Below are 27,964 nucleotides of genomic sequence, written 5' to 3' on the forward strand. Positions count from 1 at the left end.
CTCTCTGCCTTCCTAAATCCTGTCTCATCAGGACCCACAACATTAACTGACTAATTTGGAAGACGTGTGATTAACAGAATCATTCTGGACCTGAAGTCCCTTGTTAACACTACAGCATCAGATTTGATTCTCGATGGACACCAAGTCACTCAAATTCCATCTCAGTTTTTACTCTGTAGATTTGTTCAGTATACAGTTGATTAAAAGACCATTCACCCCAGTTTGGTAGATAATTCAACCAGCCTCCAATCCAAAGTTTGTACAACTTTGATTTGTAGTAATTACAAACAGTAATTACAGAAACAGTTAAAACATTCATTGCTAATATTGTAACTCTTTGGGAACCTGATATAAATGCAGTTTTAAAAAAACAGGATACTTGAAGATAGTAACGTACACCGTGATTAACAAGATTTTGTGGTGAGAGTAGTTTATTGTCAGGTATAATTAAAGCTGTAGATGCTATTCTGAAAGTACAGACTTTAGGGGGCAAGGGAAGAGAGTTTTTGAAGCAAAGTACAAATTAGGAATAATTACAGTGATGGTTATGGAATGTCAACATCCATTTCATCATGATGAGCTCAGTCTCCTTCAAAATTCACTTGAGTCCGGGAAAGCATTAGTGTAAGACAAAAGGCAGCTTTGGGAAAAATACCTTTGAAGTATTAAGGAGTAGAGTGATTGGCAGTCAGCAAACATAAAAATGGACGAAAGAGTAAATGTCTTGATCACCTACGGAAAGTGTACACTTGAAGTATCTTATTAAAAAACCAGTTTTCTTTTTCATGTCCAATGTTGAATGCACCTGCAATTGTTGTTTTTTAATCTATTTTGATCCCCAAACTGGATATAACTAAATGTTTTATGGGAGTCTATAAAGGTGATGAAATTATAAAGAAAAGTAAGTGAAAGATTATCAGACAGGAGAGTGGAGGCTTCTGGGGTGATATCAACATTGTATGATTTGACATGAGTGGTGGGTCTGTGGGTGCTCACTTCATTCTCCTTGTTTATGGTTTATGCGTGTTGCTGTTTACAAAGCAGTTATGTAGAAAATCCGCTGACACTAATACCTTCGACAGTTCATTAGCCCAAGGGTGTCTGTTATGCTTTAACCAGGGCTTTGCTCATGTTCCCTTTTGCCCACATGAAGCCAGTTGTGCATTAAGAGATGACACAAACATCTCTTGAAACAAGAGATTTCTTCTTGTTTTCTAGAAGAAGTAGCGAAGCTGGTCTAGCGCTTGGTGATGTTTCCAAACAGTCCTTTTGTGAATGGCCGTGAGAAGATGTCCTTCTTCAGCCAAGGATGAAGTCTTATACTTTGTATTATTTAAAGTACCTGATGCCATGCTACACAACTAGTGAGTGTGCATCCATCCATCTGACAGATATTTATTGACTCACCTACCAGCTGACTGCCTGGGAAGCCAGAGCAGTTTGCCAACTAATATGGTTAATTGGGATTTGATAAGTGCTATAAAGACACCAGAGATTCAGCAGTTTCTCCCAGCTATGGAACTTATTTTGGCTAATGGATATCACTCCCACTCCCATTTCAATCTTACAAAGGGATGCTAGAAGAGGATTGAGCAGTCAGAAGGTGGAAACTTAATAAAAATTGAAAGTCAGAGACGGGAGGGAATGAAAGCAGCAGAGGAAGAAGGAGGCAGAGACTGGACGGCCAGCAAGGCCTCAGTGCCCTGCACAATTTAAGCTGAGCCAGGTATTCTTCCTGTTTCCTTGCTTGATCTTTGCTTGATCCTCCCTCTTGCCGACGCCCTCACCTGGAGGAGTCAAGCCCAGCACAGATGCCACTGAGACAGGTCAAAGCCAGGGAAAGGTCCTGGGATCAAAACTTGGCTAAGTATGATCCAAACTTCCAAGCAGTCAGAAGTAGAAAGAGCCAGAAGATAAACCTAACCCATTTTTGAAGGGGTGCCAAAGGTGAAAAGCAGGAAAACCAAAATTACTCATCAAGTCTAAAGGGGGAGCACAGAGCCAGAAGCTGAGAGGAGAAGAGGAGTCAAGCGAGTCAGTGCCAGGTAAAAACAGAAATAGAGAGTTGAAAAAAAAAAAAAAAAGACAAAGCAAAGCGAAATGAAGGGTCCAAGACAATAATTGGGAGCATTCCTTGGGGTTTGATAATGGATTTTATGGGTTAGCTTAAGTTAAAAGCAAAAGATGTGAGCGGATACCTTCCTTCCTTCTGACATTATCTCCCACCTTATCAACAGTCCATTGTTACCAAGGCATTAACAACACTTACCAAACAAAGTCTAGAAGCCCTTTGGGCAGTCTTGCTAAGAACCATCTTAGTCTAGACTGATTTGGCCTTGAGGATGACCACATCTCCTCAGGACAGTTCTCCCTGGAGTCCTCCATTGGCTATTTTGGGAAATGACGCACTTGGACAAATGGTCTACCTAAATGAATGGTTCAGGTCTGAGCAGCATGAGACACTGGCAGATAGGAATGCCTCCCTTAGCAGCAGGAAATTCAGCACTTACCATGTCCCATGCGGCATGCTCTCCCAGAATACTTTTAATATGATATCCCAGTGTATTTAACATTTTAAAATTACTCCATTTGGTTAAAATCAATTAGATTTTTTTGAGGATCTTGGTCTTTCTCCAGCCCAGTTTAAACCATAATTTCCTGAAGACTAGGATTATCTCGCCATGTTCTTTTTCATGTCCCCGTCGTTTCTAGTCAAGCCTCAAAACGTGAAGTCTGCACTGTGGGTTCATAGCACCTCAGAGATCATCTCGATTCTCCCCATCCCACAGTGGGAAATTGACCTCAGTGAACGTGGAGTAGAGTGTTTAGTATCAGCCTTAAAATAAGTGTTTTCTTTTTTATTGTCTTTTCTTCCTGTCTGCTTTTCAGAGTAGAAGCAACAGTAATTTAAACTTTTCTACTATGTGACCTACACTCCACAGGTACCTTATAATAGCTGAGCCAGGGCTTAACAAAGGAATTGGGTGTGTGTGGTATTTGTGTGAGCATGTGCTTGTGTGTGTGTGTGTGTGTGTGTGTGTCACAATCTGATTGCCGATGTGGGATGGGAGATGGGAAAGAATGTTTAGGCACTTGTGTATTTATATCAAAGAGATGGTAGGACCCACAAAAAAGAATTCATTTTTTGTGATGTTAATGTTATATTTTGGGGGGAGGTTTTGGGGGAGGAAGATTTGCTTCTAAGGGGTGGACTCATATCTCTGTGTGGGGAGGCTCAGTTATAACGACAACTGAAGTCTCTCCTGGCGTTGGCATATTTCATTCTCGTAGGGAGAAATGCAATGCTCATCCCTCCTCCCTCACACCCCCCACCACTTCCTTGGTGCCCTTCCAAGGTAGGGCCCTTGGTGCTGGCTGCTCATTCCTCCCCCAGGGGTGGCTTTCCAAGGCCAAGAGGGCCAGAGAGGGCTGCTGCCAGAGATGCTTCTGTTCTGGCTCCTTCTCACTCCCCTTCCTGTCTGCTGGGCCTTTTGGTGGCAGCACCTAGTCCTGACGGGGTTAGAGTACCACCCTGGAGCGGATGGTGTGTGCACCAGCAAGCATCCAGTCAATTCATGAGTTATCCTCTGCGTGAGCTGGGCTGTGATGTGCCGTTATCTTCCTGCTCCCATTGTACACTTCACACACCAGCTTTCTCTCCAGACAGTTGTTTGATCACTAACTACTTCGAATATCATGACCATAGGCTCATTTATTTTTTTCTGTTTTAAAGGATGGTGCTGGTGTGCACAGGGAGCAGCCACGTCAATTTACACATTTGCCAAGGTATCCGATTGTGAGCTGCCTATCAAGGTGCTGACTTTAATAAAAGCTTATTACCATGAGCATTATTTAGCATTTATGTGGCTCCTCACAATTGTTTACCCATTATTTCTCAGCGCTCCCCTGTCCAGGTGATCAGTGTTAGCAACCCGCATTGTAGAGGCAATAAATCCGGGGTCCTGGAGAGGTTTTAGTAATATCCCTAAAAGGACACAAAGTGAATAACCACAGAACAGTGACTTTCCTGGAACCCCTTGAAACTGGCCTGGACCCCTCTCCCTCTAGCATACTTGGCGAGTTCACTCATTCCATCATCTGGTTTGCAGACCTGCACAGGGTGGGCTCTTCTCACAGATTGCAGCTCCGATACCCTGAGGCCTTCCCTGGCAACCTTATCTACAACAGCATCCCTTCCCCAAGGCTCTATCACATTCCTGTGTTTATGGACTCCACAGAGCTTAGTGCCACCTGAAGTTATCTCGTTTATGTGAAGTTGTGTGTCTTTGTGTTTGTTGTCTGTCTGCACCATTCAGGAAGGTCATCACTATGAAAATAGCAGTCTTGCCTGGGTTGTTCATGCTGTGTCCATCCTCTTTGTTGAAAGCACCTGTCATTACAGTAGGCACTCAGTAATGCTTGTTGAGAGAATGACAAAGGCAGACCCTGTAAATACTGTTACTCACACGTCATTTTCTTTGCCTTTTCATCTCTTTCTGGATTTTCTGGCCATAGTCACACATACAGTCAGTTATTCTCAATTACGCTGGAGCTAATGATCCAGGCTGTGGATGGCCCAGGTCCTTGGCTTCCTTCCCTCTCTGGCTTCCTCTCCTCTGGAGATTCCTCCAGATCTTTCGGTCTTTTCTGGCCTTAGTTGAGAGGGGTCGAGAGGAGAGTAGGGCAATGAAAGTCCTATTAGACAATTTTGCAAGTTCTAATAGCTTTTGACAGGTACAAAGTTGAAATTATTGATCTGAAGATTTATTTTTTACCTTATTTGTGGATTTAAAAAAATGCATCTGTTTTATATATGCAGTACAGTGAAAAGTGCTTTGAAGAAGTTAAAAACACTGGATAAATGTAAGAGAGAATTATGTATGTATGTAGTCCCATTAACCTTGGTAATTGAGACTTGGTTGTAGATTTAAAATATAATTAGTTTTGATAGAACAGTAGCTCACACTTTTCTAATGGGTAGAGCCAGACGAGGCTTAGAAAACGTACCTTTGGTAGATTTTATTTTTGAGCCATCAAATCAAGACAAAGCTTACAATTCCTTCAGAGGCTAAAAGGGTGGCAGTAGTCGTGATTTCTCATCAACAAGTAAGAATAGGCAAATGGTCTTAAACGATTGAGTTTTCTTGCTTCAAATTTCAGGACAATGAGAATACAGTTTCCTCCGAAAAAATCTTAGGCTGATCTTGGAAGAAAGACCCCCTGGATCATCTAAAAATAAAGTTTTCTATTTAAAGGTTGGTTTTAATGTTCATTATAGCCCTATGTGCTACCAGAAAATGGTTTGCCTTTTTGTTTTAAACATAAGGAATCAATGTAACGCCTTATACCTGATAACCTGTGCTGTTGTATTTGGTCCTCCCTACAACTCTGTCCATAGATATTATTGTTGCCACTTTATAGATGAAAAAACGGAAGCAAAACCATTAAGTGCCTTCCCCAAGGTCTTAAAAGAAGTCACCAAGAAGGTGGTGTGGCTCAAGTCTCCTGACTCCAGTTTACTATTTCCCACAATAATGTTGGAAAACCACATTGGAACGGGAAGACTCATTCCAAGTACTGCTGTCACACCAGCAAGCTTCAAAGGTCAGGCAGATATTTTACTTTACGGTTAAATTGGCCACGTTTGCTCAGTGTGTGCTATATCCCAGGCCCTGTGCTTTGCCCTGGGAGGATTCTGGGAAAGTAAAAGACGGATTAGACTTTTCTGGCTCTTACAAGCTGGTGGGAATGGGAGACACATACATACAAACGTGGAAGGGCAAGGGGGACAGTGCACTAAGAGAGATACACAGCTCTGTGGGAGCAGGGGAGGAGCAGTCTCTGAACACGTTCCAGGAAAGGAGTCACCTTCCATGCCAAGATGAACTTTGCATGAATAAAGATTTAAGTGAGGAAAGATTGAGAAGAGTGAAGAGGGGAATGGGGTGTCGACCAAATTTCATCCACCTGCAATTTTACTTACTCAAATTTTATCTACCACGGCAAGAAGTTAGTGTCTAATATTTTAAAATTACTTTTAAATACAAGTATTTGCGTATTAGTTATATAAATAGAGGTAAACACCAGAACAACTATGATAGAAACGGCTCAAGTGGTTTCCATGGGGAATGGAACTGGGGGGATAGGAAGGATTGGGGTTGTGAGGTGGGGGAGGGCCTGCCGTGGTTCTTTATAAAGCCTTCAGTACTATTTGGTTTTAAAGGCACAGGTATGGATTCCTTAGATAAATATTAATTTTTAAGTGAGCCTTAAAGAATGAGTAAGGTTTCTCCAAGGAGAGGGAGGAGGTGGGTATTTATAGCAGAGGACCCAACATTAACAGAGAGAGGCGGCAGGAGAGCAGAGGGAAGAGCAGGTGACCCATTAGGATGACTGTGGAACACACCTCCCTGCGTGGGGACACCTGAGCTGGTGCTTGATTGCAGAAGGCCTTGGATAGAAGGGCGCGCACAGAGACACACACACACACACACACACACACACACTCTCATGTGGTTGTCGGCAGGAAAGCAATAAAGGGTATTGGGCAAAGGGGTGATATGCTCAGAACTGAGCTTTACGTACAGCAGTGGTTCTCACCTTGGAGATTACCTTGCTTGTTAAAATTGCTGGGCCCCACATCAAAGTTTCTTCTTGAGTAGGTCCAGAGTGAGGCCCGAGAATCTGCATTTCTAATAAGTTCCCAGGCAATGCTAATGCTGCTGGTCTGGGAACCACAATTTGAGAAGCAATAATAGAGTAATCTGGCAACAAGGAGAAGTCGAGACTAGAGTAGTGGGAGAATGAAGGTCAAGGGACTGTTCCACTAGGACAGAGCAGAAGGAAGGGGGCCCTGATGGTTAGTGACGGTGAGAAAGTCCAGAACAGCAATCAAGAAAACAGACTGACGGCTTCAAAGGATAGAGGACCATTGGGCCATGTTCTGGGTCACACCAAATCACAAATCACTGTTAAATCTCCAGTGCTTGGGCCAAGTATGCCAAGAAGCACCTGAAATTCATTTTTAAAGCAGCAATCCTGTCTAGAAATTAAGCTGTGAGTTTTGCCTTACTTTCCCTTTCTTCCCCATCTCTAACCTCATTCTAGTGCAATTTAGGTTACAAAAGCATCTTCCAGGGAGAGCATTCATATCTGCACGTGGTCAGAAAGTGTATCTGTCTGTATATATAAAATCGTATTAAAGCTGGTTTCCTTATTATTTCATTTTAGAACATCCCTGTAGCTAAATGGTGTTCAAAGTAAACATGGAGAACAGAAAGCATCCATCTCTACCTAGTGGGGCAAAAAATGACTGAATTCCCATACCATATAAATACCCCATGAAAACACAGAGGAATCCTTGATCCACCCAACATTCACTGAGTATCTGCCTTGTGGCAAGCACTGCGGATGTGCTTGGATACAAAGATAAATAAAACGTGGGCTCCACTCCCAGCAGTTCAACATCTAGCCGTCTTTGTCCCATGCTCTTAAATCTTGCTAAGGCTTGGGTTTTGTTTGTAATAGAAATTCTAAAGCAGGGACAGAAGAAGTTATCTTTTCTAAATTGCCCACCTCTGTTGTCTAATTATTCCACTGAGGAAAACACTTGGTCCTGGATTACTTCGCTGAGCTCAGATATGTTTTGCTGACACACAGAGTCTGGGCAGCATCCAGCCCCCCGTTTACTCCCTGGTCTTTAAGTCTAGTAAGTATTTTATCATTTACACCTTTCGATGTCCAAAGAGAGTGCCGCTCGGGGTTTAACACATGTAATTTCCTTTACTACCTCCCCAAATAACAGGGTCATTTCAGGACCAGGACAGTTTGGCACTGGGACGTGTTTCCCAGAAGTACTAATAGTTCGAGAGAGGAGCAAGTGTCTTCACATCTGCAGGTCTGGGTGCCGAACTTTCTACTGTCGGTGAGAATCATGTCCCAGTGAAAATGTAGAAGTGAACCAACCCTCAAAGGGATAAGGTGACAGGGAGTGGTGTTTACTTGAGTCAGAGAGTAACTGAAAATGACTTCTGCAGCTGGAATAAAACAAAGGGTTGAAGGTCAACTTCCTCTTTGATTTTGGCTAGTCAGCAGTTCAAGCAGCCTTTTCAAATGTTTCGTGTCTGCTGACTTGTCCAACTCTATAAAAGACCCCACATCTTGCACCAACCTGTACCTCTTGGGCACTGGAGCGAAACAAAAGGAAAAATGTTCCGTCTTATTAGAATTAATGAAGTCATGCCACTCACATCCGTCCACGTTACTCCACTTTGGTCACCACCATTGTGGTCCATGCTGACATCATTTCTCTCGTAGATTACTGCAGTGGCCTTCTCACTGGTCTCTCACATCCTGTTTACCCCATCCAAAGCATTCTTCACATTAAATCACTGTAATTCATTAATTCACAGTATTAATTCACAGTAATCTTTTGGAAACTCAAATAATACAACTAAAATCTGAATACCCTACACATATAAAGAAATCCTAACTTAAAAATTTCCCCTGGCTCCCCATTGCTCCAAAGACTTAACTAGTTCATTTGGCCCAGAGAACTCTGCTTAATCGGTGCCTCCCACGCTTTTCCCTCTTCTTGCTGCATCACGTTCCTCCCTCCTCACTCTCCCTGCTCTCATCACCCAGATTCCTCTGCCTGGAACACTTCTCCCTCCCTGCTTTGCCAAGTTGTCTCCTACTCACCTTTTACCTCTTAAGCCTTATCAGCTCCTGAGGGGTGGGTGAGGAAGACCCTCTTCTCCTTGGTTAGGCCAAATCCCCATGTTTTAAACTCCCTTGGCACCGACAACCAGCTCATGAACCCTTCATAGAATGTAACATGGGACATTTACACAATCTCGTATGATTAATTTCTGCCTGATCTCCCCTCTAGACTGTAAGATCCATGAAGGCAGAGACTCTACCTTTTTGCTTGCCATTGTATTCTAGACCCTGGCATAGTGTCTGGCACATGTTAGGTACTAAATAAATTCATTCTGAAGGAAGGAAGAATGAATGAGTGGTAAATTGATACTTCTAAAATAATAAAGAGGAGGCCTAGCATTTTAAATGAGTGATAATAATGGGGTAGCACATATTAAACTTCTAGTGTTAGGTAAACACTGTTCAAAACTCTTTACTCATTCATTCCAGTTCCGAGGACCAACCCTATGAGTACACATCAGTATCTGCACATAATAGATGAGATCTGAGACTCAGGCTACTTGTGCAAGGCCAGGCAGCCAGTGTAAGGTGAAGCCTTAACAGTTGTCAATATTGTTACTCTATTTATTACTATTCTCACCTTGGTGGAGTTCCTAAGAGTGCCATCGTCAAAGGGGGTGGTGTTGGGCAGGCACAGCCCGCCCCCAGGCCTCTGAGCGCCTTCTCAGGCTGGGCCTGGAGTGAGAGTTTGGGGGCCCAGGGGCTGTGAGGGCCTGCCCACCGTATTGGAAATGGCAGATGGAGGAAAGGATCCTTCAGGCTGGGCAGTGGGGAAGGTCACTCAGGCATCCAGAAACCTTCCTCAGAACCTGTCTTTGAATTAAATCTCAACTCATATCTTCCAGAAGCCTGAGGTGAGATGTCTGGCCGTGTTGCTAGTGCCGTCGCCCTCAAGAAGCCAAACAGGCTCTCAGAGTCTCTCAGGCCCTGCCCCTGGACGTGGCCCCGCCCCAGAGCATGCTGGGCAGGACCTCCCCATAGATCCCTCCCATTGCCAATGTATTCCTCCAGAGGATTCTGAGCTCTGCTTGGTGTTTCCAGCTGTGATGAGGTAAATGTAGTCTTGGTCCTCTGGAAAAGTAGATAATTAAGGCAGATAGTCCACACATGTGAAAGTGTTGTGACTTGGAAAGGGTGGGCAGATCCCAGGTTGGGAGGATTAAGGAAAGCATTGAGGGAAACCTTTCAGTATGGTGGGAAGGAAGGAGGAAAGAAGAGATGGAGGATCTCATTTTGGTTTTGGTTTTGTTTTGTTTTTGAAGTTTTTATGAAGAAAAGTTCCCATCTGATGACTTCTCTGTTTCCCTCTGGTGGTCCAGCACATATGATCAATGAGCGAGGAGTGTGGACAAGGTGTAGGAAAGTGGAATTGTTTTGAGAACTTAGGCAAGCGAGTTGACTGAGAAAACAATCACAGAAGCTCCCCCGAGACAGGGCCTCTGTTTGTTGCCTCCACTGGGTGTCCCAAGTGCTTGGAAGAGCGTCTGGCACATGGTAACACAGGAGGAATGACTGGATTCTGAGGCAGTGGTGGAGCTGAGCAACAGATGTAGAACAGAAGTTTATGGGGCACAAACACACTTGTGTGATTTTATCCAAGAGGAAGCAGGCCCTTATTTGAAGGCAGTTCTAAAACAGGCAGAGTTGGATTTTGCTAGACAGGACGAATGAAAGAAGGGGGTAGGCTGTTTAGAGCAGAGCAGTATATTTAGGTTTAGGATTAAATGATGCCCCATGAAGTTTTCCTTGGAGAGGGAGGAAATGAAGACAAAGGTTGTCAGGTAAGCAGGGGAAAGTACGGAGTGGCTTGTAGTTCCTGAATAGGTTGAGGCATTAGCATGCTGAGGGCAGAAGCTGAGAGGATAAAGGGAGGAATGTCAGACTGTATTTTTTCAGAACACACAAGTGTTGCTGGTGATAAGTTCTAGGATATGGCCATAACTGAACTGGAATGAAGGTAAAGGACTCTAAGATGAGAAGGAGCAGACAGTGAGAGATCAGATCATTGGATGGTCTATCTGCATGGATGTTGGGGCCTCTGATTGATTCCTTCCCCTTTGAGTTCCTTTCCTGTCCTCCACAGAATTGGCATTTCCTCTAACTCTAACCTTCAGTCCATGGCATGACTCTGGACAAGAAGGCAGAAATGGGGTGGTGAGAGAGAGGGTTGAAGTAGACATCCGTTTTGTTTTTGTTTTTATTTTGACACTCAGCATTCACTCACCTTCTAAAAATAGTCCTTCTTTTGCCCTCTGGGGATCTAACCCCGTTGTCAGTTTCAGTCCATGTGAAGTGGAGCTGTTTATCACTAACGCTCTTACTTTAAAGGAGGGCATTGAAGTCAGGCTTGGCCAAAAAGATTGGTCCATGCTTTTGGCAACAGTGATTGGTCAGGGATGGGCATGTGACCCAACAGGAAACAATAAGGCACAGTGGGACTTTTGAAGGGACTAGTGGGAGAAACAACCCATTTTTAGCTGCGCTTTTAGTTTGGAAGATGTAGCTACGAACTTGCCAGACAGACTTACAAGGTAGCCAGTCCAGAATCTAGAGCAGAGAAATGGATAGAAACTGAAACTTGATGACATCAGCTGAGCCCCAATATGAATCCTCCTGCGTGAGGGCAGCCTTACTCCCAGACCTTTTTCAGGTGCCTGAGTCAACAGATCCTGTTTTTAAAGTCAGTTGAATTGCGCTTGCTATCATTTACATCCAAAGAATCCCTCACAGCGTAAGGGGGCTCTCCATCCCTGGCTCCCTCTTCTGTGCTAGCACTCTGAATATATATTACCTTCTCTGTCCTTCAGGTCGTGCCGTTCTATAAAAGAGGGTAAAGAAACCTACTTCAAAGCATTGTAAAGTTTAAATGGGATAATATACATAAAAAGCATAAATTTGTTTCACAACATTGAAGTACAATAAGCAGTACTTAATTTTTCTAAATTAAATCTGGCTCAAAGACCCCATTTTAAAGGGTAGGAAGATATGCAATATTAGTCATTAATGGGAGCTTTTTGCCTATTTAGTTAAGTATTCACCATCAAATATGTAGGTAAGAGCCTGTGATCTTGAGTCCATCTTGGTTGCCCCTGGGACTTTCATTGCCCAAGCCCTTCAGGCCCATTGAAAGGCCAGTGGCTGCACAGCCTCTGTGCTAAGTGTGAGCAATGCCGTGTCTTGCGACAGCTCTCAAGATGATGGGGCTTGATGATTAGTCATCTCAGCATCATCACTTCATCCCTTAAAACATTGTGCTGTCTCCTAGAGGACTTCCACACAGAACCCGTCCACCTAAGGGACTCATCTCTACATCCTGATTCTCAGGGTCTTGGAGCCACTGCTACCTTTAGGCAACTCTCCTTCTCTCACCCCAGCACTTGTGTCAACCCCTATCTCCTCTCTCCTTGGAGCAGCCAGCTAAAGTCTCCTCCCACATGAGGGTCTGGACAGGACTGTACAACAGGTATCTCACAACTTCTGCTTGGGTTCAGGAAACATGAAAGCCATTAATAACTCCTGAACCCAGAAGCCCAGAACTTCCTGTAAGACAAATGAGGAAAGGTAACTTTTATTCCTTCTGGAATCCCCTCAGGTGGAGGGTAGAAACAGCATTATCCTGCTTCAAATGAAGGTTGCCTCAAGCTGGGCAAGAATCCCTGCAAAGGAAAATTACCTACTCTTGTCAGCCCAACCCCCTCCCACAGTGAAGCATTGCTAAACTTGCATAATACTCAGTTCCTTCTCTACCTCCTGGCCCCCATAGAAGGAAGGAACAGACCCCGAGTCTCCTGGGAGAGATAGGGAGGCAGCCTCCACAAATCTCTGAGCTTCCACTTGGCCTCCCTAAGGAAGACCAAACGTGTCCTTGTGACCCCAGGAAAATAGCCTAAATTAGGCTCTGATCCAGGGCCAATGGAAGTTCCAGAGGAAAGGCCTCAAGAGGAGCCCCGGGGCCAGCCCCGTGGCCAAGTGGTTAAGTTCGCACGCTCCGCATTGGCGGCCCAGGGTTTCACTGGTTCGGATCCTGGGTGTGGACGTGGCACTGCTCCTCAGGCCACATTGAGGCGGCGTCCCACATGCCACAACTAGAGGGACCCACAACTGAAATATACAACTATGTACTGAGGGGATTTGTGGAGAAAAAAAGAAGGAGAAGATTGGCAACAGTTGTTAGCTCAGGTGCCAATCTTTAAAAAAAAAAAAAAGAGAGAGAAGAGCCCCTTCTCATAGCCTGGGCCCCTTCATTGTGGCTGCAGATTACGGCACAGTTCTGAGTGTTAATCCATGTGAAGGCTGCCTCAAGAAAGCTGATTCCCTTAGGCAGCACCTGGTACCAGAGAAATTCACAGTGCCTGAAGCTGAGATCTGGGGTTCCCATACCCAAGCCACATCAAGGTACCAGTCAATTCATGCATTTTATTCGCCCTGACATTAGGTTTGGAGTGTGGGCTTGAGGGTATAAAAATTCAGGTAACCCATTCCCATCACATTCTATGTCACTGAAAATTCTTCAGGTGCCACAGAGTACCATGTAAATGAGACCCCCACCCCCACCCCCCACGCCCCCCAAGCTGCACAGCACTGATCTCTGGGTATAAGCAGCAAGCCCATGAAATCTAGAGAAATTCCTCCTCATCTCTCCAGTCACTGTTCAGCTAATACGTTTTCCTTCTTTTGGTAAGAGTCCTGCTTTCCCATAGGAACTGGAATCTGGGAGAAAGGAAAACAGTACTAGAAGCAGAACAAGAGTGTGGGATCACTCCTGGGTGGTACTGTCACCTCATTTGGACAGTTCACTGCCTAGATGTGCTGAGTGTGCAAATTCTGTCTCGTTGCCTCATCCAGTGTTTCTCTGAATAGAAGCAAATATCTGGGCACCAGGTATGACTTGTCTTGTGACCCCAGCCAGTAAGTCAGCCCTTTTGAGCCACCACCTCTCCCTTGGTTAGAAGCTCTTTGGCAATGGGTTCGTGGAAAACATCCCAGAATGGGAGCTACATGCTGAATTCCCTAGTACTGGCTTTGCCATCGATTGTGTGATCCATTCTCTGATGTTCAAGCTGTGAGAAGCAAATTTGAAATGATGGATGTGCTATATTAAATATACCAATAAGAGCAGAAGTTAAACCTTGCAAGCTGTAGGGTTTGCTTCCTCGATAAGCCTGGCTATCTCTATGGGAACTGAAGGTTGCTTCTTTAGGCCTATAGTCGGGGAGCTAGAGCAGAGTGGAGATTTGGTGGCGAAGCGAGGATGAGCCGTCTTGCTCCTAATTTTTCCTCCCCTCTAAGTCTGAATACTGGCAGTGGTGAGGCAGGTGGTTCTAAGGGCTCCTTTCACTTTACCGTTCATGATGACCCCACACCGCCTTTACCTCCATGCCACCTTTCCCTGCTTCTTTGGATGCTTCAATCTCTTTGATGTTTTTCTTACCAGACGTTTCTCCGCTTAGCCATTAAACAGCTTTACCTTTGATGACGTGGATATGGATGAGCACAAGGATCCACTTGGTCCCTTTGGTCACTTTTGCTTCAGTGAACTCAGTGGGATGTCCAAGAAGAAACCCTTGTGTTAGGAAGAGTTCTAAGAAGGTTTCAAAGATCCCTTCTTTTGCTAGTCACACCCTTGTATAAACTGCTCCCCTTGAGTGTAAGCTGGACCTCGTGATTTGCTTCTGACTAATAGAATAAGGGAAAGGTGATGGGATATCATTTCCCTCGTTAGTTTACAAGATTGTGACTTCTGTCTTGCTAGCAGACTCTCTCCTGGCTTTGATGAAGCAAGCTGCCATGGTGGAGAGGCCTACATGACAAGGAACTGAAGGTTGCCTCCGGCCAACTCCAGCCAACGGCCATCCAGGAATTGAGGCTCTCAGTCCAACAGGCCTTGAGGAACTGCATCCAGCCAGCAGCTATAGAAGTGAGCAAAGAAGTGTGTATTTCCCCAGTCAAGCCTTCAGCTGAGACCCCAGCCCCAGCTGCCACCTTAATTGCAGCCTTGTGAGAGACCTTGGAGCAGAGAACCCAGGTAGGCCTTGCCTAGATCCCTCACCAACAGAAACTATGAATTAATAAATACTTGGTTTTTTAAGCCACTAACTTTTGGGGTATTTGTTATATAGTAACTAACACACCCCTAAATTACTGTAACCTTGGTGTAAGATGTAGCATGGCTGGGAAGGCAGGCACCAAATGAGAGGACAACCTCCTTGACAACATTCCTGGAGACACTGTCTTCAATCTCGAAGACTATCCCAAGTTCTCTTAGCTGCAGTGGTATCATTGTGCTCCCCCCAGCCCTGATTAGTCTCCAGGAGGTGAGGCCTAGGTAAGGTAGTGCTGGGTGGAGTGGATGGCCAGGATGTGGGGTGTTAATCTGTCTGGAAGGGACATTTTGAGCTCGAAGTGACCCTCAGGGATCATGAGGTGTGATGATAAGGTCATTCTTCCCCTCCTCATTTTTTCTTTCCTTTTCCACTCACTCCACCATTCCTTTTTCCCTACTTGTTGTCTCCTTTTGCCCCAAATTCTGGGTGGCTGCCTGACGACCATTCCTACAAATGATAGCCAGGTGATCTCTTGGTCTTGCAATAATTCTACCAAGCTGGGCATCCTGAGGAAGTTTCCCTCGGGAGCGTCTCTGCCCTTTCCTTGAGGTGTCCTCACATGCAGGGAGACCTCATTGTTGAGCTCAGAATGTGCCTTCCAGACAGATTACCACCCCACATATAACAGATTCTTCGGTGGGACCCACCCAGTTCCTGGACCCTGCCCTGGCCACTCCAGTGTCCACAATCGCAAAACCCACCCATACGCACACCTGCACTGACTGCTCACCTGTGAGATACTCAGGAATCAGCAACTTTTTCTAAATGAAGGTAAGTTACCGTTTTCAGGAAAATATTCATATCTCTGGTCCTTTTCAGAGCTGCAAGGTCTCTCCTCCCGTCTGCTCCAGGAAGGGTAGAGGAAGGGGAAGGGTGAACTGCCCCCCATTTTCGTTAGGGTCAGCTGAGGCGTGGGGACGCGGCCCACCACCCAGACCTCCTGAGGGAGAGAAAGGCTCTTAGGAGCAGGTGACATTCATTCCTCACCAAGAGATCCAAGAGCAACATTTCCCCCTGCCACTCACCTCAGGGCCTAAACACCCCCACACTTCCAATTCCAAAACTTTCTGAGGCAACAAGGGGAAATTCTGGCTGTATCCTTCCAGAGGAACGCATCCCACCCTGCAGCTGTGTATAGTTCAGGATAGTGAGGGAGCAGATGGAAAGACAAGTTGAGCCAAGTTCTGGACTTGAAGGGTTCTTCTCATTTTGAGAAGGCCCGGAAGTTTTTAGAGTAAACTTTTTGTACTTTTTATGAAAAAGTAAAGTGTTTTAAGTACAGGACATCTGAGTAAGGTCAAATACAGGACCCAAGATAAGACTGAGAAAGCCACTGTCAGGCCCCCTACAAGGGACTGGTCATCTTGCAGAAACCAAATGAGGAAATCAGTCAGAGCTGACTTCCCTCCTTCCTTTCCCTGAGCATAAGCGCTGGGAACCCCAAACCCACTCCCCCAAAGCACCACACAGAGAACACTACTCTCTCCTAGCAGAAACATTTATTGAGGACGATCAGTATCCTTGGTTGTGCTAACCATGGTTCTCATCAGAGGATGTGTTCTCGTGAAAACTGCAATGCTTTCTCAACAAGGACTGAATGATTTCTTTGGGGACATTTTTCCTCCCTGGAAGTGTTGGAGAAGCATTTCCTGTTTGAATAGAAGAGTCAGATCTCTGAACACAGTGCTTTCATTAGAGGTGAGGGTGGCCGGAGGGACGTGGCATACATCATGCATGCAGGTGGGTCTTGGATGGGGCACAGACTCCCTTTAGGGTGGGGAAGGGGGTTGACTCTGGCATAAATGCTGGTCCTTGAAGGCCACAACTTTCCAGGGCTGTCTGATCCTGTCTCTTTTCTGTCTAACCCTTGTACGAAAACTCTTGTCAGGAGGGACAGCATCTTGGCTGCAGGATGTGGTCCTTGCCCATTCCCCTGGCTGTGGGTCAGAGAGAGCCCCGTAGTTGGAGGGATGTCCCTCGTCAGGCTCTACCTGGGCCTGCAGTTCCCCCTTCTGCTGACTTCACTCTGCAGCCTCAGGTTCGTATCTCCATGCCGGTTTCTCCTCTAGGATCTTCCCGATGGCTGCCATGAGCTCATGAGCTTCAGGAGGCCCACAGCTCACGAGAGCTGCACTTTGAGCTGGGTCTCGGAGCGGTGCAAAGGTTGACGTGAACTTGGCTTTTTGCTGGAGACTTTCCTGCCCTGTGATTTTTTTCTTGGAATTAATCCACTGAAAAAACTGCCTCATTTTTTTTCTGAAGTAACTTTCAGGAGGAAACTGTTCATTCTGTGACAGATACGGGAAAGTGCCCTCTAATTCTCTGTCCTCAATAGAGTGGCTCTTCTTTCTGGCTTTAGACGTCCCAACTCCTGAATCCTCGCTTCCACATTCTCCTGCTCTGGAGTCCAGAGGTCTCACTGTCTTTGCAGCTGGTGGGAAATTCCTATCCTGGCATTTCCATGAGACATGCTTAGAGGCCCAGGGTTCCCGCCAATCCCCATTGTCCTCCAAGTGGACTTGCAGCACCTGGGAAGCTCCCATGTCCCCACTGGAGACGCTCTGGGACTGAGTCAGTGAGGAGTCGGAAGGCAAGCTATCTGAAGTAAGGGATATGTCAGCGGGAGAGCCTTTAGGCTGGCTATGTTCCCTGCTCTTCAATTGAAACTTCAACTCGGTAAGGAGCTGTTTTTTAATGTCTGATGGCTTGGAATCTTGGGGAACTGGTATTTTTGGTGAGGGACATTGACTGGTCAGGGTAGTTTCTACTTTGCTCACATTGATATTTACCATTTGGGAGCTTCCCAACTTGTTGGTTGTCAAGATGTCACAAGATTGTGATGTAAGAACGCACAGCTCCTCGGCCTTGAATATCTCCCTGAAGTTCATGGTGGACGTGGAAAAATGTTTTCAATTCTTCTCCACCATCTTTTGGCCCTGAATCATGTCCTCTCTATCACTGGAACTCACATTCTCATCCCTTGGCACATGTCCAGCCCCAGCTTGCCTTGTGGGCACCTCTCGGCTGCATCTGTTATTGTCTAGTGCAGTCTTACTCTGACTCACTTTGTCTATAAAGCTGTGTGTGAGGATCTCTGAAGTCTGTCTGCCATGCTCGATTGACTGGATGTCCTTGGCAAGCTCCCGGTCGCTATCAGAGTGGGATGGTTTTAGGGCCCCCTGTCCTTCGTTGCCCGCAGATGAGGTAGCAGGGAGTGGAAGATCCAGGATGGGGACTGAATTCGTTGTTTGCACCTTATTTCCCTGAAAACTTTTAGAGCTTCCCTCAAGGGGCTTGGAAACCTCAAATTCCTTTCCCTTACTTGGAGTCTTATTTCGTTTGTCACCTATGTCTTGACCCCCTCTTATTACTTACAGAACAATCATTTTATTCTATTTTTCCCTTTTTCTCCTCCCTTCCATTTTTAAAATCATGTTGTTTTTAGAAAACAAAATTGGTATTTTATTTTTCCACCCTTGTAACCATCTTTATTTTACTTAGACATCTACAACTTAATGTATTTCACGCTCACCATCATAATGCTTTTTGAATTTTGCCCCAGTTGACACTCAGCCAATTTTTGAGTCCCAGTCTGTCTAAGTGGAGTTGCCTTTCCTCCAAACCCCTATTGTAAGGGTGGGTATGTGTGCAGTCCATGGTGAGACCCCCATATATCTGTAACCTGGTGCATAGTCTGGGACTCACCTCTGGTTCATGAGCTGCAGATGTTCTGGGGGAGACCAACCATGGCTCCACCAAGGCCGTGAATATCAGAGGCGGCACTTCCATCCTGATAGGTGAACTGTACACATTAAGGGCAAGATCTTGTATATTCCTATTAAGCATAGATGGACGGAAGGCAGCAAGATCACCTTCCCAAAGAGGGGGATGCCATGCCTGATGACCTCCCTGCAGATAGTGTTTAGTATTCAAAGAACAGCCCAGTGCCTTTTTGGAATAAGGCATCAGTGTGCTGTGCAGTGCCTGGATCAGCCTCAAGGTGGTGATGCCTGGATCAGATTGAGGAGGGGGCGGGGGGAACAGGACAGGGTCACCATATGGATGATGATGTGGCATAAAGCTTTGTTCTACCAGCAAGGTCCTTCTTTCCCCTCTTCATTTTTTCTTTCCTCCTGGCTTACTCCAAGTCATCTTTTCCTTACTCTCAGCTTTATTTTATCCTGGGAGGTAGGTGGCTACTTGGTCAACATTGTTACTACTGGCAGCTGAGTGATGCTTTTGCTCTGCAACAAAATATCATTTGGCAGTCTGAAGAAATACCTACAGAGGGGAACCACTTCCCCCAGGTGCCTTTCCAGTAGGGAAACCTCAGTGTAAAGTTTAAAGTATTCTTCCCTAACACATTAATATGACTCACATGACAGATTCTTAAGGCGTGTCTGTGCTGTTGCTAGCCCCTCCCCCACCAGCCCAGGATCCACTGCAGCAATACCCTCCCCCACCCCCCAAATCCCATTTAGGGTTCACCCCCTGTGGGGTCCTCTGGTCACTGACCTCTAAATCATGATGAAGCCACTGTTTTTTCTTCATTGTTGTTTTATGAATTGCATACCTATTCTTGACCCTCTTCGGATAGAGAACACCTGTCTTCTCTACTCTCTGAAGGATGTAAAACATTCAGTGAGCGGAAGGTGTGGGCTGCTCTACACTTTCGTTAAGGCTAAGCGAAGAGGCAGGAGGCAGAGCCCACCTCCTCAAACTTCATCAGGGAGGAAATGGGCTTTTGGGGGCACGTGATATCGCTTTGTCAACAAGAGCTGCAGAGCACTGGTGACCTTTCAGAAGCCAGAGGAAGCAATCAGTAAGAGCTGAACTCACTCCTCCTTTTCCCTAAGCACAAGCCCTGAGTTACCTGAAACCCATGCCCCCAACACAGGACACAGAAAAGACATCACTATTATTAGAGAATCATTTATTGGGGAGAATTAATATTCTCCACGAGAAGGAATTATTTTGTGGTGGGAAATTTTCCGCTCTCGAAACGCTGGAAAAGCGTTTTCTGTTGACGTAGAGACGGATCCCTAAACATAGTGCCTTTAGCAGTGGTGAGAACAGCTGGAGGCCCCTGGGCCGGCTTGACGCCTGCAGGTGGAGCTTGGATGGGGCACATGCTCCCTGCGGGGCACAGATAAGGGACGCTTCTGATCCAACAGCTGATCTTTAAACGCCACGACTTTCTGAGGGTGTCCTTTCTGGTCTCTGATCCATCTAGAACATGTAGGATAATTCCGGCCAGCAAAGACAACTTCTTGGTGGCAGGACTTGGTGTTTGGCACTTTACAGGAGGGAGCCCTGTAGTTGGAAGGATGCCCCTGGACGGGCTCTGCCTGGGCCTGCTCTTCTGCCTTCTGCTCAGTTTTCACAAACTTCCTCAGGGAAGGAAGGGGCTCTTGAGGGCGGGTGACCTCTGTTGCACACCGCTGCCCCAGTTTCTCCACTGGGAACTTCCCAGGGACCGTCCTGGTCTTCTGAGCCGTGGTGGTCCCAGTAACGGCAGCTCTCCCTTTAACCAGGCCTCTGCTCTGTGCAGATGATATGGGGCGGCCCTTTTCCGGGGGATGTTCTTGCTTTTTGCCTTTTGTCCCAGGACGAAGCCATTGAAAAATGTCGTTCATCTTTTTTCTGAACAGACTTTCAGGAGGAGGCTGTGCCTTCTGTGATGAGGTCTGGGAAGACTTGCTCCCAAGCGTCTCCTCTGATGCTGTGATCTGAGTAGGGAAACTCTTTCTTGTAGGTTGGGATGTCCCCAACCCTGCATCCCCTCCACCAAGCTCTTCTTTGTTGGGGCCCGGAGGGCTCAGTCTCATTGTAGCTGGTGGGAATTTCTTATCCTCGGACCTCTTTAGGTCTTTCTTAGGGACCCAAGGCTCCTGCCGCTGCTGCCTGCTGATCCCACTGTCCTCCAGATGGACACGCAGCACCTGGGAAGCTCCCATGTCCCCACTGGAGACACCGTGGGCATGAGTCAGTGAGGCCTTGTAAGTCAAGCTCTCTGAGGCAGGGGACCTGTCAGTGTCTTGGCCTTGGACCTGGCTCTGATTCCTCTTCTCTAGTTTTGACTTTAATTCCCCAAACAGATGTTCCTTAAGATCCGATGACTTTGGGTCTTGGGGAACTTGTCTTTTTGGTGCAGGGCTTTCAATGGTCCCAGTAATTTCTATTTTACTGTGATTCTCACGTATCATTTGGGAGCTTCCTGGCTTGCTGGTTGTCAACACACTACCAGTTTTTGACTGCAGAGCATTGAGCTCCTTGGCCCTGAATATGTCCCTGGCCGTGTTGTACATGGAAAAGGGTTCCGACTTCATCTTTTTGTCCTGTCGCCCTTCTCTTCTATCACTGGAACTCACTCTCTCATCTTTTGTCTCAGGTTTGGCACCAGCTTGCCTTGCAGGCAGCTCTGGGGGGCATCTGTTGCCTAGTTGAGTAAATTTCTGACTCGTTTTGCCTGTGATGCCACATGTGACAGGCAGATGAGTCTGCCTGGCACCCTTACTCCTCTGAACAACCTCTGCAATCTCTTGGTTGATACCAGAGGGTGATTGTCTCGGCACCCCTTGTCCTTCCCTGCCCATAGGTGATGTAGCAGGGCAAAGACGATCCAGGACCAGGGCTGAATTTGTTGTTTCCGCTTTTTCTTGAAGAACAGATTTAGAGCTTCCTCTATGGGGCTCGAAGCCCTCGGATTTGGAGTCGACTTCCAAAGTTGGGTTATTTGAGGGGGGCCAGTAGAAATAGGGCAAGGACTGGGATGCAGCATCTTCCAATTTAAACGCCTGTATGGATTCAAGGACCCTGCAGGGCAGGCCCCACTCCATCCTCATACGGAAACTTTTAATATGGGTTTCCATCATCTGTTGTGCACTGGAATCAATGAAGCAAATCTCCTTGAAGGTATTCAGGGAGGAGTCCCCACCCACTGAAGGTGGCAAACTCCTCTGAGTTATTTGGGTGCGGGGTTTGTCAGAAAGCAGCAATGTCTGCTTGCTAGCATGCCATGAACTGCGCACCGTCCCAGGGAGCCGAGCCTCACTGATTTCCTCAAACTTCTTGCTCAAATGTGCTTTCAGGACATTTTCAAGTTGTTTCTGATCTAGACTTTCCTCCAAGGCCCTTGAAGCTTTCCCTGACAGACTTGCCATGTGACTATTTAGGTCTTTCTCAGAGTCATATGCTGGATCCTTATCTGAAGAGCTCTCTGGGTCACTCAACAGATGAGCTTTTGGGCCGTTCTCTGGGCTATGCCCCTGATCCTTCCCCATCTCCTTCTCTACCTGAAGCAGTTCTGAACCCCTCTCATGGAAGCTTTTGGATTGGCTCAATCCAACATTTAGATCTTTGTTCACCGAGATCCGTGAGAGTCCACGATTGCTTTCTGACTTAGCTATCTCTGAGAAATCTCTTGGAGGCATCATCAGTGACAGACACTCACAGATCCTGCGGGGCAGGCCCCACCGGTGTTGGATGAGCCTCTTTCGAAGGTGATGTTCCAGTTTCTTCCTCAGCTCATCACTGAGAGGAAACTCTACGGGAAGGGTGGAGATGGAGGCATGGGCCTGGGAGGCCTGATGGTAAGGAAAGTTGGGAGCTGAAGAACAAAATTCTTCCTGAGATCTTTGGACTACAGAGGGGGAACCCCACAAACTTTCCTGTTGCTTCTGCAACACTTTCCATTCCAGTTGTTGAATTTCAGATGAGGTGAGAGACTCTGATTCATCCGGGGGTCTATGGTAACACACTCCACAGATCCTTATCTGGGGTAGAGGACCAGATGGTAGGATTGGGAGTGGGGATTTAAGGTGGGCCTGGGACTTGACCTGAGTGAGAGGTAGGGGCTGGGATTGGGGCAGGGTTTGAGGCAAGGGTTGGGGCTGGATCTCAGGCAAGGATGGAGGTGGGCGATGGAGAGGTACTGGGGATTCTTGGCCCATGGAGGCATTTGAGATGGTATTGAAAAGGAAGATTGTGGTGCAGTCACGTGAGTCACGGATAGCAGAGGGCAAGGACTCGCTGTGCAGAGATGGGAGACCCCAGAAGAGCTGCATACATTTTTCCTGTAAATGGTCCTCCAAGATTTTAGGATATGGGGGCTGCTCATGCATGTGCAGCTCCTTTGGTTTGCCTGCACTGCTCCAGAAAGGAAGGGAGAATGCTGAGTCACACTCATCAGCATTTGACTCTGACATTTTCCCCGAAGGATTTAGTTGGTGGCCTGGCCTAAGTTGTTTTGGAAAAGAGCCCTTCTCCTTCTCCTTTTCCTTCCACATCAGGAAATCACTCCTCTTTCGGACTTGTCTCTCCAGGAGTGCCAGGACATGAGGGCTGAGAAATGAGAGGTTACCAGGCTCTATAAGGTTAGCTGTAGGGTGTCTCTCCAGAGAGGACTCTGGAGAATGGAGGGCAAGAAACTCTCGATTAAAATCACGTGGTGCCAAGGTGGAAGGTGCTAAGAACAAGTCTTTGGCACAAGCTTGCCACCAGGATAATTCTGAAATGGACAGGCTTGAATGGTCAGTGCCTCTGATTGTTGGGACATAAGTGGACAACCCCCCAGGGCTATCTGGAGATGAGTTCTCTGGAACAGACTTCAATAAGATGGAAACCGATTTAGATTGAGTCACAGTTAAAGGGTGGTCTGTCGGTGGTGAGACAGACAGGCTTGGTGGTGCGTGATGACAAGCCAGTGAGTCATTGGGATTCATTATCTGGGGCAAATTTGGTAAGGGGTTAATATCTTGGGAAAGGGTGCGGTCAAGAGAGAAGATCGTATTCAGAGACAGAGTGGCCTCTGGTTGGAGAATAGGACCCGTTGCCTGGGTGTCATGTGGTGGGAGAGGGGGAAGGGCAATGGGTTGGGGTGGGGAATGGTCTGCTGGGAATTTGGACTCCAAGGGAGGAATAGGCTCTGGTGGCATAGAGTGACCCGGTGGTGAGGGTGAAAGAAAGTCAGCTAAGGGTGTCATTGGGTTAGGTGAGAGAACGGAGGGGGGCAGTGGGGAAGGGTCAGGTGGAGGGGATGGTGTTAGGTCTCCTGGAGGGACTTCTGAGAAGGCAGAGGACAGAGTGAATGATGACTCAGTCCCAGAAGCTGTGGAAGCCATAGAGGACACAGAGGCAGTATCATCTTCCAGGTCCTCCAGGAACAGCAGCCGATTGATTTCAGCAGTTGTGCTATTACACACCTCACAGGAGGGGTCTGGGCATAATAGTTGACGAATGCGGGTGGTATCGAGAGGCCGGCCTAGGGGCCTGCGGGAGACAGGAAGTAGAAAACTGTAGCCAGGACCAGAACAAGGAAAGGAGGACCTGCTGGCCTGTCAGGGGAGGGGCCACCTGAAGCCTGCTGCCCCTTCACAATGCCCCACATCTATGACTTCACCATACACTCAGCAGCCCTCACCCCAAGGCCTTCATTCACATACCCGTTCCTATGGCAAACCCCTCCCATGACTACTGCAGGCTGTACTGAATCCCTGGAATTGCAGAGAACATGTCAAAGAGGGATCAGGAAAGAAAAGACTGGTCACCTTTTCAGAATAGAAATTAGCCTCCTTTTCTCCTCTGTTTCCCTCTGGTAGTTTCTCCAACCTGGGAAACCAGAAGAGTGAATTACATGTAATAAAGGTAGAAGCATAGGTGTTACACGGGAGTCCCTTTATGGGAGACCCTTGGGATATTAACGGGATATTAACTCTGAAAGCCCCAAGAATCAGTAGATGTGGTCAAACGGTCAATGATAATATTAATAAGGTTCACATGTGTTTGTTGCTTCATTTATAAAGTACTGTCACATACATTATCCCATGGGATGTTCAAAACCACCATGTGAGGAACATAGGTCAATGGTTACCTCAAAGAGGAGTCTGATCATCCAGGAAGTCAACGTAGTTTCACAAGGTCAGGACACAGAAGTTCTGACTCTTGGCGTCTCCCACGGCAACCCACTGGGCAACACCCATTGTCCAGGCCCATCACTGCTTCATGCCCAGAGCTGGGCAGAGCAGGAATCTGAGAAATGTCTCGGGTTCTGACTACCTTCCCATGAGCCTTTCCTCTGAGGCCTCTATTTTCTGAGAGGGACTCTATCTAGCGACTGACATCCTCAGAGACCATGGACCTGGGACCTCATGGAGAGGACAGGATGTGTCACCCTTGGAGAGCTCAGGTGGGATAGGTGGAACCTTACCACTTGATGTTCCACCTTTTCTTCTCCTCTTGGCTCTGCCCTGACGCTGAGAACAAAAAGAAAAGAATGAGGAGCGAGGACTTAGTTGGCTTGCTCCTCTCTCTAGGAAACTCAGATATTCATCCAAGATTAATGTCACTCTCTATTTTTATTACTAGCACTTTGTGTGCTTTCCCTTTCTGAATTTCTAAAGGTGATAAGATACTTTCAATTTTTCCTTCTTTGAAAAACTCGAAGGAGGATTTTTGGCTAGAGTCCACACTTGATATTCTCAGTCAGAAGTCCTCTGCTCAAGGAGGGCATAGACTCTGAGGCCCCCAGTCACATCTGTGCTTCCTCAGATAGGACCCTGTATCCTGGGACAGAGCTCACACTCCAGTGTCTGCTCAGAGGCTCAGCCCTGCTCTCCTGATCTGCCCAGTACAAAGGACGGTTTGGTCGAATGACGCCCGTCATGGGAATGTGACTCGTGATCCAGTGTTGGGAACAGTGTTCTCCTACACAGAACCCAAACTCTCTAAATAACCTAATGCAGGGCCGTGAAATCACTGATGGGATTTTATCCGGGAATCCTCCACCACACCCAGATGGTCTGTGAGTTTTAAATGGGAAACAGTCCCAGCTGAACCCCTAGTCCTGCCTGGCCTATTCCCCTAGAAGGATGATGTTCTATCCTCTATTCAGACTTGCCATCTTAGGAGTCTCTCTGGACCAACTCATTTAAAAATGTGGGACTAGAAATGGAAACAACAATAAAAAATCCCTGTTGGTGGCTTGCCCAGGGATCCTTACCTTTTGGTAGATTTTGGTTTTCCACAAGGTTGGTAAAGATGGAATCCCCACCAGGAAGCACAGGAACAGAAGAAGCAACCACAACCCACACACGATGCTGAGGTTATAGTCACTATCTAAGAATGTTGAGCAGATGCTCAAAAACAACTCCATATGGCTATTCAGAAATGAGAGAACATTCCATTGACTGAACTCCATTTTCTGAATCGCAAGGCTGCCTGAGGCAACTGAGCTCTGAGAGTGTCCGCACTTGCCTATAATCCCAGGCCTGCATCACAGAGCACTGAAGAGTCACAAAGGGTTTCAGAGGGTGGGGGAGGGGACATGAAGAGGGTGTGCCCATGGCCCCTTCCTCCCACCAGCCCAGCTGATCTCTCCATCCATCCTGGGCCCTCCAGGTCCCTCTGCCCTACCCTGCCATCCTATTTTCCAACTCTGTCCGTTCATGAAATCATACAATTACATTAATGAAATTTTCTGCCTGTTCCACCTGTACTCCAGATATTACCTGGGCCCCCTTTACTGTTTGGAGAGCTTGACTTTGGTTTCACCAATTCCACTGCCTCGAAAGTCTGAAATGCTCCCTGGAATTTTTGCTTGTACCCAGACATTTACACTCAGAATCATATATGTCCTCAAATCCATCTTTCCTTTAGAATGTTTTTGCCTTACATGAACCCTGATATAGAACTTAAAGTTCTTCTTTACTCATTTGGTTTTGTGAATGTTGAATAACAAATTTTAGTTTTTTGCTTCAGTCAGCCTTTACCATCTTCAGCCAGTGGGGCTGACTCAAATAATTGAAATGAGTAATTCATTATTCAACACTCACAAGACTAAAATCAGTACAGGCGTACCTCACTTAATGAAAGGGAAATGTTTAGAGAAATGCATCATTAGGCACTTTCACTGTTGTGTGAACATCACACAGTGTACTTACACAAACCTAAGTGGTAGAGCCTACTACACACCTAGGCTATGTGGTGCTACCCGTATGGGACCACTGTCATATATGTGGTCCATCAGTGACCGAAACATCGTTAATATTGTTACGTGGTGCGTGACTGTGGTGGATGACAATGACAAAACGGAATACCATTTTCAAGGCTTCTAAAATGGAGCTGGGAGGCCATTAAGGAAGTGGGGCTTATGCTTGTACACCACATCCACCACCAGATGTTAACTGAACTTTTGAGCTTTACCTGACAGCAGAGGTCACATCTTGAAGTGTTTCCTCATTCCAAGAAGGGACAGTCTGCCTAGGACCAACTATGTTCTGGCAAGTCAGCTCACCCCATGCCAGAACCAGTCAGTAACTGTTCACTGTAGACCTTTGTAAGCCTGTGTCCTTTCCTTTTATCTACCCCTGCCTCCTTTGTCTTCCTAGGAGCACATTTGAGCTTCTACTCGAATCTACATCTCCTGAATTGCAATTCTTGAGACCCCAAATAAACTTTTTGGTTCTTTTGCAGTTTATGCCTCTTATTTGCTGACTTTATATGGTGACAGAAGTGGGATCCCTAGCTACTGACCTTCAATTCTGGTGCCACTTCACAGACACAAGCAAGGTGCCTGCAAAGAATCTTTTGTGCTCTGTCGTCTCCTCCTGGTGGCTCTGGTTCCTGGTGGTAAGTCCTCCTGGGCCTGGACCTCCCATTTTTGGTAGAGGTCCAGACTCTTTCTGTAGGCGTCCTTTGATACTGGTTCTGGCCATCCTTCCGTTGTCAGCTTTGTTAGAAACTTCTGTTTCTTTCACTCCTTTTTTGGGCCTTTGATCCTTTGGTAAGTTCATACAGATGAGAAATCCATTTTCTAAGAGGACCACCAAAGAACAGCCCCACTCTGGGACTCCTGCTGGTTTTGTCTTTAAAGAATACAGACCTTCTACATGTAGATTTTTGTCCCACTGGGCTCAGATTACTCAGGGTGATTTAAGGCTTCACTGGCCTAAATGGGGCTCCCTTGAAATTCCTAAATTGGTTTATCTGTGCACTCAATTGGAAAAAGCCTATCAAACCAAACAAATAAAATGGGAAACTTTTTAAAATTGGTATCTTGAGGCCTCTAAATGAAACACTGAAAAGGACACTTCCTTGCAAGCCATAACAATGTCATAACTAAGAATTTCAAATGATTAAAT

At 46.4% G+C, this 27,964-nt stretch overlaps 1 protein-coding gene and 1 long non-coding RNA gene across 21 annotated transcripts in view; one reads left to right on the forward strand and one right to left on the reverse strand.

The window, feature by feature from the left end:
- Nucleotides 1-27,964, forward strand: part of LOC138922838 (ATP-binding cassette sub-family D member 2-like) — a 200,543-nt gene that overhangs the window by 166,843 nt on the left and 5,736 nt on the right. For 6 of the 20 annotated variants that reach the window (XR_011435982.1, XR_011435989.1, XM_070259245.1 and 3 more), the window contains one exon: nt 5,161-5,254. Coding sequence is in view for 3 of the 20 variants with exons in the window: in XM_070259248.1 (XP_070115349.1) it covers nt 5,161-5,202 (42 nt within the window). In the remaining 17 variants the exon portion in view is untranslated. Of the gene's footprint in view, nt 1-1,218; nt 5,255-9,566; nt 14,369-14,473; nt 14,747-27,296; nt 27,453-27,964 lie in introns of those variants that run through there. The other 14 variants (XR_011435981.1, XR_011435984.1, XR_011435991.1 and 11 more) reach the window with 7 other exon arrangements.
- LOC138922843 (uncharacterized) lies at nt 19,742-27,300 on the reverse strand. The gene is made up of 4 exons (XR_011436000.1): nt 25,825-27,300; nt 25,033-25,078; nt 24,374-24,434; nt 19,742-24,095 (listed from the first exon to the last, which is right to left on the reverse strand). It is a non-coding gene; the product is annotated as an uncharacterized lncRNA (long non-coding RNA).

The sequence above is a fragment of the Equus caballus genome, unplaced genomic scaffold (genome assembly GCF_041296265.1).
Source record: "Equus caballus isolate H_3958 breed thoroughbred unplaced genomic scaffold, TB-T2T haplotype1-0000016, whole genome shotgun sequence".
Classification (NCBI taxonomy): domain Eukaryota; kingdom Metazoa; phylum Chordata; class Mammalia; order Perissodactyla; family Equidae; genus Equus; species Equus caballus.